A 15912-nucleotide genomic window follows, 5' to 3' on the forward strand; every position below is an offset into this window, starting at 1 on the left:
CACAAGCTTTTAAGACTCCAGACGCTACTCACCAAAGTAGGATGTAGAACATTTTCTTTATAAACTATGTTATGCCAGTTGAGCTAGATGTCCCCCGAGACCATGGTCCCCAGCCCTCAGCCCAGTAATTTGGTCCCTCAGGGAGTTTGGATGTGTCTATGAAGCTTCCATGACCTTGCCTTGGTCAAGTTGTGTTGACTTCCCCAGTATTATATACTGTCTTCCCTTCACCAAGTTACCACATCTGTTGTCTAGTTAATGTTTTTCCCTCACCACCTCTCCCCTCCTTTTTGGTTCTTAACTCTGTTATATAATTGTTCTGGTTTATTTACTTAATATTATGATTCTCATTTTTTATAGTTGCATGATATTCCATGAAATTGATATATTATGATTCACTTAAAGCCTCACCTCCACCTGGCTTGTTTCTCTTGCAGGCCTATTTAGTCACCATGAAGCTGCTGAACCTACCCTTCCACGGCTGCTTCCTGCTGACCCTGCTTGGCTTATGGAAAACTGCCCCTGAAGCGCATGCTTTGTCTGCAGGGACGCCAGCCATCAGTGCTGTCTCCTTCCTGCAGGACCTCATGCATCAATACGGTGAGGGGGACAGCCTCACTCTGCAGCAGCTGAAGGCCCTACTCAACCACCTGAATGTGGGATTGGGCCGGGATAATGTCACCCAGCCCGAGCAGGAGCAGAGGAACATCTCAAGGGTAAGGACCACATCTTGGCCAGCAGGTCTGCACAGCACTGCCCCTGCCCTCTCAGAGCTCACAGTCTAGTGGGGCGAGGGGTAGTTGAGCAGTTTGGGATAAGCTTCTTGTTGATCTTTGACTCTCAGGAACCCCATGTGGCAGAATAGAACTGCCCCATAGGGTTTTCTTGGCTGTAATCTTTACAGGAGTAGGTCTTTTCTCCTGTGGAGCCACTGGGTGGGTACAAACCTCCAACCTTTCAGTCAACAGCTGAGTTCGTAACTGTTGTACCACCAGGGCCCTTCTGGGGTAAGCTTGAGGCAGACAGATCTTGATATCACAGCAGATAGGCCCATTCTTTTTCACCCTTTGTCTGAATCAGCAAAGGACAGTAGTGAAGTGGGAGTTCTCAGCCCTCCAGACTCTTCCTCAGAACTGCACTTGGATCACCTAGAACCTCTGGAAAGCTGCAGCTCCCAGGACAGTTAACATTTCTAATAGATTTTACAGTTTACAAAGCACTTTGAACACTATCCCACGTGCACCTCATAGTACCTCCGGATGCAGGTGGGATGATCTTTATTTTATAGGGGAGGATACTGAGGGTCCCATACATAGTGAGTTACTGGCAGGACCAAAACTAGAGCTCAGGTCTTTTGGCTCCTGGTTCTGTGTTCTTTCTTCCATATCTTCTTAGCTATTCAGAGTGTGAGGCTATTTGTGGCAGCCAAATATAAGTCAACCAGCCAAGTCTTTATATATCTACTTTGTTCTCTGTGCTGCTGAGTGTTGTGAGAAATAGAGAAAAATGAGTCATATCTAAGGAGTTTACTGTTAAGGTGGAGAGACCAACCAACAGAGAACAAAGATAGCTGATACTAAAATGAAGTGTTAAATTTTGAAGGTTAGACAGTAACTAGGATTTAGAAATGAGAGAGGGAAAGAAGTGTGAGCTGGAATAGTACTGAGAGTGTGCCCCTGGAGGGCAGTGCAGCCTGACTCCAGATACTTGCAGGGTAGGTCTCAGAACCCCCCAGGGCAGCAGCAGTGTCTTGGGGTCACCAGAGCCCAGCCCTCAGCTTTATAGGCCCAGAAACTCTTATTTTGTCAGCACACCCAGAGGGGTGAAGCTGAGAGATAGTAACACTGTAGCATTTCATAAGAATGAGAACCACTCACCTGCTGCCCCTCAGGGGGACTGGAGTGCTCCTGTGCACTGGCCTGCCCACACTTGCCCCTTGGCAGAGTTTGAATCTTTAGATTTTCCTTCCCTATTCTCTATCAAGGTCCCTGGGTGGCACAAACGGTTTGCACTCGACTCCTAAAGGTTGGTGGTTCGTTCCCACCCAGCAGCACCGCGGAAGGAAATCCTGGCTTCCACAAAGGTTACAACCAAGAAAACCTTGTGGAGCACAGATCTACTGTGTAACACATGGGGTCGCCATGCGTCAGAATCAACTCAAGTTAACCTCTCTCAACCTATTCTCCATGTGTTGGTTTGATTGGGCGGTACCACAGTTTCCAGGGAGCCCCACGCCTATAGATACCAGTACCCAATAACTCTGGGAAAGTGTCTGGAATCTGCATTTTAATATAATAGCTCCCTGGACTATTGTGATGGGCAGCCAGATTTGGTATCTGGATGAAGCTTTCTAGAATCCACACTCGTGGTCACAATGGTTGGAATTTAATCGTTCCCCAAACTTCCCAGGCAACCGTTTACAGATGGGTATGCTGATCTCTAACATTGCTTATCAGTTTTTCCAAGTTTAGGGACTACCTTGCTATCATCCCTGGAGATTACCCCACAGAGTCCCTGAAATTTGTCTATCTTCTCCTTTTTCTCTTAGAAGGCTGAATAGGTTGCTGCTGAGGGGCAAGGTATGACTTTTGGGTTCTAAGAAGCTTTTTCCTCCCTCCCACCCCTCCCCACTTTGTTTCAGTGCTTCAGTTCTAGAGACCTCTTTGCTGCCCACAATCTCAGCGACCAGTCATGGATTGGGAGGAGCAAGTTCCAAGAGTTCTGCCCCACCATTCTCCAGCAGCTGAATTCCCGGGCCTGCACCTCCGAGAACCAGGAAAATGAGGAGAATGAGCAGACAGAAGAGGGGAAGCCAAGCAACATTGAAGGTAAGCTGCAAGAGGAAGGAGGGTCCTGATCTTCCTGCCTGGCCTCATACTGATTGCTGGGGCCCATCTCCTGATTGTGAGCCTCCCTGAATGTTTAGCCCAGGACCAGGTTGTCCATATCAGGAGGGAAGAATTAATGACTGTACTTTTCTTGTTTTCTGCACTCACAGACCTGGTCTAGCACACGGTCAGACTCGTGGGCGGCATGGCTGGTGAATGTTCAGAGTGTGGGACTTTTTGACCAGCCTTTTGGATGCTGTTTTTGGTCCATTTTTCTTTTTGGTTTTCATTAAACCACCGAGCAGCCAATGCCTGGGGTTTTTTTTCAGTTTAACATTTAAGGCCCTGCAGAGTCTGCCCTTGGCCCACTTCTTTCTCCTTATAGCTCTGCTCCAGCCACACAGGACTAACTGTGGTTTGTGAGTGTATGAGATTGCCCTTCTGAAATCCTCTGGGACTGGTGTATGTTACTAGCATATAATGCCTTGGGTTATATGTCATATTCTTTTCTCCTGCCATTATTTAATGCATATGGTATTTAACCTTTCACATTCTCATCTGCCTGCAGCCAAAAGGTAAGCTTCTTTTGAATAGCAGCTTTGATATATTTTTCTTAGACTTGTCCATAGCACCTAGCAGAAGATGGACTCAATAAGTATTTGCTGATGGGTTGGTTGATCTCCGCCCACCCTCACCACACCTGATCTGGAACGGGCATGCCCAGAGAGCAGGGATGTTCCCACCCACCCTCAGTAATAGAGGCCCTCGTCTGTTCTTGTTCCTCCACAGTGTGGGGCTTTGGTTTCCTCAGTGTGTCACTGATTAACCTGGCCTCTCTCCTGGGAGTTCTCGTCCTGCCCTGCACTGAGAAACCGTTTTTCAGCCGTGTGCTCACTTACTTCATCGCCCTGTCCATTGGAACGCTGTTCTCTAACGCGCTCTTCCAGCTGATTCCAGAGGTGCAGTAGAACAGAAACACGAAAACCCCTCTCTTACGCGTCCTCTTTCCCTTGGGCGTCGCAGCTGAGCTTTCCTTTGGCTGACGTTTCGCTACAACCTGTGTTCTAAGGCACCCACCTGACACCTGAGAAATTAATTGATTCCTCACATCAAGAGACGCAATTGACTTCTACCTTTGGATCTCAAGGGCCTTCTCTCACTCCTTGGGGTACTCAGGTTTGCCTCTGGCTTCTTTCAGGTAGTGTCAGATGCAAGGCTCTTAGCATTTGCTCTCCCTGTTAGGGACCTCCCTACCTCAGTGCCTTTTCTAAGCCCCGTTCTTAGGGCTCAGAAGGAAAGCTGTAGCTCATGGATGCTCTCCGTGCACTTGGTACTTACACAACCCCTCTATTCTAACTAGAAACCCCAGTAGTGGTCAAGTGCAGCCACCAAGAGATTGTTCATCTGGGAGCAGGTTACCAGCTGATGAGTAGAAATGAAGTAATCCTAAAATTAAGTAATCCCTTTTTTAAGCAGTTCTTAATTTATAGCAGAGAGGGCCACACATAGAACTAAGGCTATGTAAAAATACAACCAAATAAATTAAAAAATATGAAATAAATGAAAGGGACACTCAATCCTTCATACCTTGCATCTTGACTTTGTCCTGAAAGGACTGACTTCCTGGTACCCTTACTTGACTGTTTGGAAATGTTTGTTAATTTTGTTTTCTAATTGTTGTTACTGAGGAGATGTAAAAATAAGACCCAAGCTGACAGCCTACCTTTTCAGCTTAGGCAGGGACACATCTTCAACCCCTTTGAGAACAGTGGGGGCCACATTTCATAAAGAGTCCATGCCAGCGGCTTTCCAGCCTGTCCTAATCAGAAGATTCAAACCCAGAAAAGGTACCAGGGGGCCTCCTGTGCCTTCCCTGTTCCTCCTTCATAATGAAAGAAGAAATCTGATTTAAGATTTGCCACCTTGATGCTTTCTCAAAATCCCCCAGGAGTCAGATAAGCACTTCTCAGGGGATGCCTCGTCTTGGGCTATTTTTTCAGCTCCAGAAATGTAATTTATTAATTTGTTAAAGACTTGAAGTGAAATGCCTCATTGCCTGTTTGAATAGAAATTAAATCGTTGTACATACTCCACCGCTGTGGTTCACAGGGGAATGTCTCATCTCAGCCCAAATCTGTCCTTCCCTGTCTGGACCTGGACTCAAAGCCAGGAGTATGTGACACTGGGAAGTGCCAGCGGAAATACTTTTGTGACTTGGTGATCATGGAACTCTGTTCTCTATGCTTGAGTCCCTCTCAAACTAAGTGGAAACAAAAAACACTGAGAAGTTAAGAAACTGAATTTTGTGGGAGTTGACTCGTACTTATCTTCCACACTTCTGCCCTGCACATCTGACTTTGTTGTGTTTTGCACAAGCGAAACCAAATCTGGGTAGTGTCACACATGCGTTCGCAGTACAGATTGAATGTACAAAACAAACACAGCCTAACGATCGGTCTCTTTCCACTTCTCTTGTTTCCTATTGACGAGAGCCCTCCAGTCCAAAGTCTGTCATGGGCATCCTCTGTAATAGTCCTGAGCACACCGTGGGCGTGTGCCAGAGGCAGCACCCACCCTGGCAGCACTCACTTCCCAGCTGGCAGGTGTGACTGGAACCACCAAAGGCCACAGGGGCGGAAGTCACAGGGTTCCAAGATCACCTTGAATTCCTCCTCACTTCTGAACTGATTAAAGAAAATTACATCAGACTTGAATCACTAACAAATTTTCTATTTCTCTCTCCCTCCCTATTTGTCTCTCTCTGATTTTTCTTTTTTGTTTCCTTTGTTAATATCCACCAACACTTTCCTTGTTACTCCCCATCCTGTCCACCTTCCCCTCCCTAAATGGTGGTTACCGTGCAATGGGGCGTCCACCGTTCTCCCTGTCCTGGGTGGGGCTGGCCCTCCCCAACCATGGCAGTGTGGGGATACGGTCTCCTCTGTGTGACCATCATCTCCCTCTGCTCCCTCATGGGGGCCAGCGTGGTGCCCTTCATGAAGAAGACTTTTTACAAGAGGCTGCTGCTCTACTTCATAGCTCTGGCGATTGGAACCCTGTACTCCAACGCCCTCTTCCAGCTCATCCCCGAGGTATGACAAGCCAGGGCTTCATCACACAGGAGCACAGCCTGCCTCCTGGGGGGACAGTGGGAGGACCCTCTATTTAGATGGAAGACATAGAGAGGAGACCTCACTTTCCTTCCATTTTGGAAAGTGAAGTGAGGACTTCTAGGCATGAGCTAGGAGAGGCAGCATAGTGTACCCTGAAGACCATGGACTGTATACATCAGACGGCCTGGGTTCAAATCCCAGCTCCACCGTGTGCAGATGCTATGACCTTGGGCAAGTCACTTAACCTCTCTGCACTTCTGTTTCCTCATATGTAAAATGGGGAAAATAATAGGACTGGCCTCATGATGATGTTGCCTAGGGTTGCTATGTGTCGGAATCAACTCAACGGCAACAGGTTTGGTCATTGTAGGTGGTCTGACAGACCTGGACATAGCAGTAATTGAAGCAAGAAGATGGCACCACATGCTTCTTACATAGCACTTTATGTTTTCCAGAATGCTATTGTGAGTCTCCTTAGTTGATCAACTCTGATAGCTATAGAACAAGTAATTTTTTACCCATTTAAAAGATAAGGAATCTGACCTGCACGAGATTCACTAAGCCTAGAATCCCAGTTTTATAATTTCTAAAGCCATGCTTTTATACGCTGCCGTCCTTCATGGCGTTTTGTAAAGAGGTGTTAGTTGCCTGTTTTCACTTCATTTTTCCCAAAGGTGATTTGACTGTCCTGGAAAATTGGCCTGTGTGTTGTGTTTCTACTCTAGAACTTGGCTCTTACGTCTCTTAGAAAACTACAGTAACCACCAGTGGATGTCATGTCGATTCCAACTCCTGGTGACCCCATGTGTGTCAGAGTAGAACTGTGCTCCATAGGGTTTTCAATGGCTGATTTTTTGGAAATAGATCACCAGGCCTTTCTTCCAAAGCACCTCTGGATGGGCTCAAACTTCCAACCTTTCGGTTAGCAGCTGAGTCCATTATAACTATAATTTTCCAGAAAATTATAGTAAGGGTAGTAATTGTATTTTGTCCCTTTAAAACAGAAAGGAAAAACACTTTTTAAACAGCCTAGTACTTATGATCAGTTTTATCTTTGACCTATTCATGAGAAGGCTGGAATTTTTTCAAGTTCCTTTGCCTGTCAGAAAACTGAGGTGCAGGTCATTTGACACTTTCCTGAGCTCCTACTATAACTCAGGAACTTAATATAGAATGGAATTCGCCTGATTTCTACTCTTGTTCTCTTTCCATGGATTTTTTTTTTCCCCCTCTTTGTAAGTTTTCACACACACATCCATACAAGAACCCCAAAACAAAAGCAAACAAAAAAAGACACATGCAGTAATATAGTCTGCTTTCTTGGCTTTGTGGTCACTGGAAGGTCGATGGTCAGGAAGATACTGTAATTCTTACTATTTAACTGAGGGATGGATTTCCCATTTTAGAAAGTATAATTATACCATCTTTCTTGTGTTTGCAGGCAGATCAGCCAGGGACACTAGATAAGCTGAAAACAAACAGACCTTCTCCTTAAATAATGGAATTTACTCACGAAGTATGCCCTTGTAGCAAAGCACCAAGAAAAATTAAGACGGCATCCTTATTAAAAGTAGAAAATAATACACACAGCTGTTCTTCCTGAGATTAAAATGCTAAAGACCGTCTGTCTTTTGTATCAGAAAATGAGCAAGAGAGAATCTAACAGGTCTGATGACGTCATATTAGGGAAACAAGGATTAGGTTTTGTTGAAAAGAGAATGGGTGGATGGAAGAGTTTGTGCAGGATGTCTCTTTCCTAGAGTCAAGGAAGCAGTTAAGAGATGAGGGAATCGGTGACAATTTTTATTGTCTTAAACTCATTCTGTTTTCCTGGGTCCACAGGCTTTTGGTTTCAACCCTCTGGAAGATTATTATGTCTCGAAGTCTGCGGTGGTATTTGGGGGCTTTTATCTTTTCTTTTTCACAGAGAAGGTCTTGAAGATGCTTCTTAAACAGAAAAATGAGGTGAGACATAATTGTTGGTCAAGGAAATTCTTCTAGGGAAAACACCTATCTCTAAATGTTTGTGTTCGTAGTGGTGTTACCTCCACACTCTTACAGTGAGCTTACATGGTATCCTCCCACTATGGACTAAAACCCGTGAATTTCATGAGTAGATAATCCCATTTCACCTCACAATATATTAGCAGGGAGTGAGGCCAGACCAGAGATGAGATCTGGCCAGTGTGCTGTTTACTAAACAGCAGTTTATCCCCTTTGTATTTTTCTAGACTGTATTATGTTTATACCTTTAGAAGATGAGAGAGGGTCTTGATAAGCACATCTGTCATATATGTGATGGAGTATGACCGCAGAGAAATGAGACTGATTGTTGTAGCTGTGTTACTAGCTGCCGTCGAGTCAGCACCTGACTCATGGCAACTAAATGCTGCCCAGTCGTGCACCATCCTCATGATCAGTTGTGGATCAGACCGTTGGGATCCATAGTGTTTTCGTTGGCTGATTTTCGGAAGTAGATCAGCAGGCTTCCTAACGCATCTCAGTCTGGAAGCTCTACTGAAACCTGTTCAGCATCATAGCAACATGCAAGCCTCCACTGATAGATGGGTGGTGACTGTGCATGAGGTACACTGGCCGGGAATTGAACCCAGGTCTCCCACGTGGAAGGCGAGAATCCTACCATTGAACCACCACTGCCTCCAATTATTATAGTACAGTCCCCAAAATATATCTTTAGTGTCTGGTATGTAGTTATTCACTAAACATTTAATGACTTGATTGAAATTAGCCATTACTAAGGAGGAACTCTAAATATTTTGAGTAGCGAATATTTTGCTGGAATTTACCCCTTTAAGTGTTTACCCTTTTAAGATGACTACTTTGATATGTATTTAACACCAAGTCCTTACAGTCACACTTGGTACAGGTTTATAATACAACTGTGTTTCTGTGTGTTACTGATTTGTATTTTCTTTGGTAGGAATGAGTAAGAGTAGGTGCTCAGTAAGGTTTATGGTTTTGTGAGTGAATGCTGACAACACCCCTATCCCGTTGTCCCTCCAGCATCATCACGGACATAGCCATTATACCTCTGAGACACTTCCTTCCAAGAAGGACCAGGAGGAGGGTGTGACGGAGAAGCTGCAGAATGGGGATCTGGACCACATGATTCCTCAACACCAGAATAGCGAGCTGGATGGCACAACTCCCGTGATGGACGAGAAGGTCATTGTGGGCTCACTCTCTGTCCAGGTCAGTGGGCCATCAGCTGCTTGGTGGGAGCCTTGAAGTGGTAATGGCCTTGATGACTCGGGCCTACCTTGAAGGTACATAGTCCACCCTTTGACATGGGATGGGCTTTCTTATAGGACGTACAGGCTTCCCAAAGCGCATGTTACTGGCTAAAAGGTGTCCGCTACTCTGATATCGGTACTCTGGCCTGGATGATCACCCTGAGCGATGGCCTCCACAATTTCATCGATGGCCTGGCCATTGGTGCCTCCTTCACCGTGTCTGTTTTCCAAGGCATCAGTACTTCAGTGGCCATCCTCTGTGAGGAGTTTCCACATGAGCTAGGTAAGCATGCATCCCCCAGTCTACTTTTGTTACCTTGGTTTTGGTGCAGGCATCCTTCATACAGAGTATTCCTTGCTAATCTCCTTCAAAATGCCTGTTGTAATTAATTAACACAGCCACCTAAGCTGTGTGATGGAGTCCATGGGTGATAGAAACAGTTAACATGCTCTACTGCTAACTGAAAGGTTAGAGGTTTGAGTCCACCCAGAGATGCCTTGGAAGAAAGGCCTGGCGATCTACTTCCAAAAAATCAGCCATTGAAAACCTTATGGAGCACAGTTCTACTCTGACACACCTGAGGTCGCCATGAGTCAGAATTAACTCAATGGCAACTGGTAAAAACTATGTGATATCAAACCATTATTTCTTAACAGTCAAATAAATGATAGTTTAAAGTGATAGAGTTTTTTACAGCAATGTTTGTTTTCTTCTAGCCCCATATCCTGTGGCTCAGTTTCCTCACCTATAAAATGGAGTTAATAATAGCACCTACCTCATAGAATCATTATGAGAATTTAATAAAAATAAATAGTGAAAAGGACTTACAATGTGCCACACACTATTCTCAGTGCTCCATAAAGGCTATCTCCTATGTCATGTTCATCTTCCAAAGGCTGAGATGTATGTTAGAAGTTTGAGGGTGGATGAAGTGGATGGGCCAGGGGTTAGGAAGTCTGGTACTTATTTCATCAGCAATAGAGTATGAAAGTATGGACTTTTTACTCAAGGTCAAATCTTGGCTTTGCTATTTATTGGCTTATGACTTTGGACAAATTACCTAACTTCTTTCTGTCTTGATTTTGTTACTAAAAAGAACTATTCATTGTAGTTGTGAGGAAAAGAGCACCTTCTATTTCACCATCCATCAAAAGAGAAATGAGGCCATTGCTAGGTGCTTATCTATTTTAAAAATCCGATGAATTATTTTCAGCCTCTAGGCTGGAAGTACATGGACAGTGTCCCCCATGGAGACACCTCCTGAATTTAAGATGAAGGGGACTTAGTCTTGTCACTTCAATCTCAGATCTGTGGCTGTCTTGATTTTTAGCCCAGACTTTAACCCAGACTTTATCCATAGTTTGTGCAGTTAGTCTTCAATTTTCTCTGCCTCCCAAGACCTTGTATGACTTCCTTCAACATCCCTCTCCTTCTTGTTTTCCCACTGTAGGAGACTTTGTAATCCTGCTCAATGCTGGGATGAGTATCCAGCAAGCTCTCTTCTTTAACTTCCTTTCTGCCTGCTGCTGTTACGTGGGCCTGGCATTTGGGATCCTGGCCGGCAGCCACTTCTCTGCCAATTGGATCTTTGCACTGGCTGGAGGAATGTTCTTGTATATTTCTCTGGCTGATATGGTAAGTCTTTCATAGCTCATGCCATGTGGGCAAAACTGGGCCAGATAATTCGTTGGATAGGAGACCGCTAAAGAGACATTAGATTTTTTTGTTTTTAATAACAGCTTTATTGAGATGTCATTCACATACTATACAGTTCACTTGTTTAAAGTATACAATTCAGTGGTTTTAGGGGGACATTAATTTTTTTGTATGTTAGGTTTTAAAGGCGGAAAGTCTCTATTCCTATTAGTACATACCATTAAAGAAGACGATGAAATGAAACTCCAGGGTTCTTAACTTAAATATTATTGAACAGGTATAGATAGATAGATAGATAGATAAAAAGAAGGAAGGAGGGTAGAGGGAAGGAAGGAAAGAAAATTACCCAGGATCATTCTCTAAAACAACAGTAATGATTGATACTTTGCCTTGTTTCTTTTTTGTTTCAATCCATTGTATCAGTTTTTAAATAACTATAATTACATTGTATGTTTGATTTTATATCCTCATTTCTTTTGTTTTTTTTTTTAACCTAATATATCATAAATGTTTTTCCATGTTGCATAGTCTTTGAAAACATCCTTTCCAATGGTGGTATTATTTGGTGAGAGGATATACCTTAATCCCAGAAATAGAATTGCTGACTCAAAAGGAATGCATGGTTTTAGGCTTTTAATATGTGTTGCCAAATTGCTTTCTAAAAGAGCTTAACCTTTTTACATTTTAACCTTTTTCAGAGACGATACTGCTTTTTACATTATGAGCAGTATATGGAAGTGCACATTTTACTGTACCTGCTAACATTTGGTATATCCATTGCGGTAGTTTTGACAATGCTAGTGTAAATACCAGACCTGTTGCGTTTCTTATGTAACTCATGAGGTTGATTTCTTTACCTTGTTTGTTGGCATGACATCTTTTGTGGCATGTTTGCATGAATTATTGTTTTTACGTCCTTTGAAAATAGTATCTTTGATGAGAGTGTTGACTGTCAGTGATCCAACCTCACCCCATGGATACATTTTAGATTTTCTCCTCCTGTGAGGAGCCCTGCCTGTGGTTAGGATACATTGTGCATTACTTGAATAGGAATGTCTCATAGTTGTCACCTGCCTCCCTGGCCTGGCTCGCTGTTCCCAGAAACAGGAGGCCTTGAATCACAGCCATGTTGTAGCTTCATTCTCTCATCCCTTACATACTTGCTTAATTTCCCAAAGAGATGACAAGAACGTTTTGGTAGCAAAACAGTTTTGCAAGTGTTTTTAAAGTCCACAATAAAACACAGCACATTAATTTTTAGCCAGTATCTAAACACATCCAGGGCCGCACAGATGTGTAGCATTACTTAGATTGTAGTAAAGTGGCGGTAACCACCCTGAGGAAAGATCTAACTGCTATTGCTATTAATTTTCTTTGTAAACCAGTTTTACTTATATATATCAATCACTGAATTTGTCCTAGCCTTAAAAGATAAGAAAAGCATTATAGCTCTGTTTTTCTCTTCTTTCTCAGTTCCCTGAGATGAATGAGGTCAGCCAAGAGGATGAGAGGAAGGGCAGTGTCTTGATCTCCTTTGTCATCCAGAACCTGGGCCTCTTGACTGGATTCACCATCATGCTGGTCCTCACCATGTATTCAGGGCAGATCCAGATTGGGTAAAGCCTTGCCAGGAGCCAGTGGGCTTGCAGGTGGGACCCTTGGCTGCCTGATCCCTGGCCTGAGGACTCCGCATCCATGAAGGACCACCGAAGAGGCAGTTTTATTAAAAACTGCGACACAGACTGTATTCCTGCATTCAGATGTCAGCCGTTTTTAAAATGCTTGGTCCTAGGAATAAGCTACCCTGGTAACCAGTCTCTAGGTAGTGCCTCTCACCCTTTCCTCTCCTTCTTTTCCCAGAGTAACTCTGGAACTTGAATGCAGCTTAGAAGACAAGCGTCACTTTTTTCTCTGGTTACCCTGACCTCTTTCTCTTTGAACCAGCACTGAGAGATTTTGAATCCTTTACCATACGTGCAAAAATATAGTTAGCTGTCATAACTGGGTTAGAAATATCAGGAGCTGAATCATAGTTTGGGGCCCATGAATCTAAATACCCATCCTGGACCTCAAGATGGCCCGTTATGAAATGGGTGTCCCTATTTTTACAGAGAAGGTACAGGAGACAGGGGTCGCTCCCATTTTTTCAGTATCTGTTCAGTTGCCTATTGCTTCTCTCGAAGACAACTGAACCTGAGAAAATATGAGTAAGGCAAGAGGAGGGGCACCAATAATCCTGAATAAGAAGGGAAGTAGAACTGGCCGGGTGTATCCTGTAGTGATGGTCATGTATCCCTCTGGGATGCTGGATATTGGTTTTGTGGCAGCGTCCCTGATGTATCATGACTGTTCAGGTGAGCTGGCATATAAGTTCAGTTGCCTGGACCTTCTCTTCTCAGATTAACATGACCAGAATGGAGAGACGGAGGTCTGCAAGAAATCCATTGGCTTTGCTATGATTTCTGCTTCCCTTCTCCACTCTCATCCTCTGAGACACTTTTTAGCTGCCTCCCTAGAAGCACATTCTGAGCACATTTAAGATGCTTGTATTAGAGGGGAGACTGCACAGATCTACTTCCCCTGGTTAAGACTGCTGCAGAGCACCAAGTTGACTTTGAGGATTAGAGTGCGGTTTGTGCTCTACTCAGACAAGGAAATCAGAAATGGAATCAGTGCAGGCAAGATTTAGAATTTTCTAATGACAGAAATAAAAGGGTCAGTTGTAGGGAACTCTTGAGATAAAAGGTCAGAAACTTGGGTTGGGGCACTGCAGATGTCTGCAGAGCAGACTTAGTGATTGCATAGCAAATGGGTTTTCAATGGCATTGTCTAGGTTACTGCTTCCTCCCTTACCGCCAAACCAAAAAAGGTTGAGTCCTACTTCAAAATGAATCTTAATTGTTCTACCCTCTTCAGAAAACGGATGGCAATACTTGTCTGTGAAACTGTTGGCTAGCCTCAGGCACTGTGGAGCTTTCTCCTCAGGAACTCTGGCTTCAGGGGGAGCTAATCTCCAGGTTCACTGGGTGAATTGATTTATTATTATCATATTGATAATGTGAGATTCTTTAGCCACTTTGGGGAACCAATCTCTCCAGAAGCCTTTCTTAGTGGTACCCACAGTTGCAGCCCAGGGGCTGTGTTAGCAAACTGCATGCATGACTGACGAGTACTGGGTCATTGCCAACATCTGCGAGTTTTTCTGTCCTTACACAGAAAAACTTTCCACTATACAGTAATTAAAAGCATCTATTTTGGTTTTCTTCTTGGGGAACTTCCCTCAAGCCAGGAATATTCTTGAAAAGAACATGAGAAGGAAAACTGCTGGCAATACTGCAGAAGTTTTTTCTCCTTATCTTGCTGTTGACTGATGGATTTGACAGTGAGCTGAAGGAGGAAGACTTTAGTTAACAAGATTCAAGATGAAATGTCAGGATTGACTCCTGATAGGATTATGATCCAGTTTTACCAAAGAACCAATTCCTTGAATGATGGAATCTAATTTTTTATATTATCATTATTGTTAATGTTTCAGAACAATTCTTTTTGTCTTTTCTGTTTTATTTTTCTCAAAATACTTTCAGGAGCTAGTAGAAAATGACACTGAAAACTCAGACTTTAGAAAATGTTGCTTTACTTAACTCACATTGATGTATTAAATTGAACATTTTAGCATTCCCTATAGATCCTGTCATTCCTTAAAAATAACATTTGTCTTGGAGTAGAGTACTAAGTTCGAGTTAGTGGCTTTCTAGTTGAGGAGAGGAGGTAAAAAAATAATAATCTTTAACAAATTAAAAAATAAAATATAAAATAGTAGGATGCTTTCCCTTTTCTTGCATACTTGTATCAACTTCAGAGCTTTTCATAGACAGCTGCCTTGAAGGGAATCCTTTCAGCTGTCATTGGTGCAGAGGCTAGTGATAGTTGAGGCTTAGGAGGGGTGGAGACACTCAGATAGTCCGACTAATTATATGTTGCCATTGGCAACCGATTTGCCTCATGAATTGAAGGTGTGGCAATTTCTTTTTGACTTTTAAGTGTTGGATTTGCTGTTTTAAGCATTTGTACATATTAGAGGTCTAAGGAGTAGCAGGTTATTTTGAGGAATTTTTCACCCCTGACATTAAGATCTTCCATCTCTCTTCTCTGGCTGGACCAGCTCCTATTAATTTTAGTAAGAAAAGTCATACATAGGAGCCCTAACCCAGGGAGAGGGGTTCTGCTACTTGTCACTGTCACCCTGGGATGCAGGTTGCCTTCTGTCCTTGTCCCCAAAGGTATTTCGTGCCTAGTGTCAACCCATCGTTAGTCCTTCATCCTGGGTTAAAAAAGGCTACTCTGTTTGGGTATCCTGAAGTCTATTTTTTAGTAAGTCCTCTTTCAGAGAGATGATAATATGCTGGAAATCTGCTTTAAAAAAAAAAAAAAAAGTTGTCTTTGATTTTTGCAAAAATAGAGGTTAGGTCTTTATTGTTCATACTTCCCTTTACAGTTCTGCAATTTCATCACAGTATTTTTTAAAATAACTCAGGTGTCATGAGAAGAAATTAGAAAGAAAATAACTTATGTGGGCTATAAAATGTTTTATTTGTAAGATTCTATAAATAAAGCTATATTCTGTAATTGTTGAGAATCTTAAGTGTGATCTTTTGCAGTAGTTAATCAGCTCTCATTGGCTTCTTAACAAGCCCCGGTGACATAGTAGTGGTTAAGTGCTCAGCTGCTAACCAAAAGGTCCACCGTTCGAACCCACCAGCCGCTTGCAGGAGAAAGACATGGCAGTGTGCTTCTGTAAAGATTGCAGCCTTGGAAACTATTATCTCCGGTCGGTCGCAATGAGTTGGAATCTACTGGAGGGCAATGGGTCTGTTTGGTTTCTTTGGCCTGTGGGTGTAGTGAAGACCGTGAAGCACAAGATGGCGATAGCGTCTCAGTGTTGTACAAAGCTTTGTTTCACCGTTCCAACCTACCTACTGAACAGACTCTTAGAAGGAACATTCGATGTTATAACACGCTCACTTTAAAAATGATTATCTTTTATAGATTATGTGACTTCA

At 43.3% G+C, this 15912-nt stretch overlaps 1 protein-coding gene across 1 annotated transcript; it reads left to right on the forward strand.

Annotated features, from left to right (window-relative positions):
* The first annotated feature begins 425 nt into the window (after positions 1-425).
* On the forward strand, positions 426-15285 carry SLC39A14 (solute carrier family 39 member 14). Its single transcript, XM_004382121.2, has 8 exons — positions 426-716; positions 2642-2828; positions 5751-5920; positions 7784-7906; positions 8966-9154; positions 9271-9478; positions 10647-10831; positions 12326-15285. Exons 1-8 carry the CDS (start codon positions 453-455, stop codon positions 12470-12472), a joined length of 1473 nt encoding a protein of 490 aa, XP_004382178.1. The 5' UTR covers positions 426-452; the 3' UTR covers positions 12473-15285.
* Positions 15286-15912: the final 627 nt, after the last annotated feature.

This window comes from Trichechus manatus, unplaced genomic scaffold (genome assembly GCF_000243295.1).
Source record: "Trichechus manatus latirostris isolate Lorelei unplaced genomic scaffold, TriManLat1.0 scaffold00090, whole genome shotgun sequence".
Classification (NCBI taxonomy): Eukaryota; Metazoa; Chordata; class Mammalia; order Sirenia; family Trichechidae; genus Trichechus; species Trichechus manatus.

Coding starts and splice junctions, on each gene's coding strand:
- SLC39A14 (XM_004382121.2), top strand. CDS start 453: ATGAAGCTGCTGAACCTACCCTTCCACGGCTGCTTCCTGCTGACCCTG. Junction 9,479..10,646: donor GGAGTTTCCACATGAGCTAG/GTAAGCATGCAT, acceptor TTCCCACTGTAG/GAGACTTTGTAATCCTGCTC. Junction 10,832..12,325: donor ATATTTCTCTGGCTGATATG/GTAAGTCTTTCA, acceptor CTTCTTTCTCAG/TTCCCTGAGATGAATGAGGT.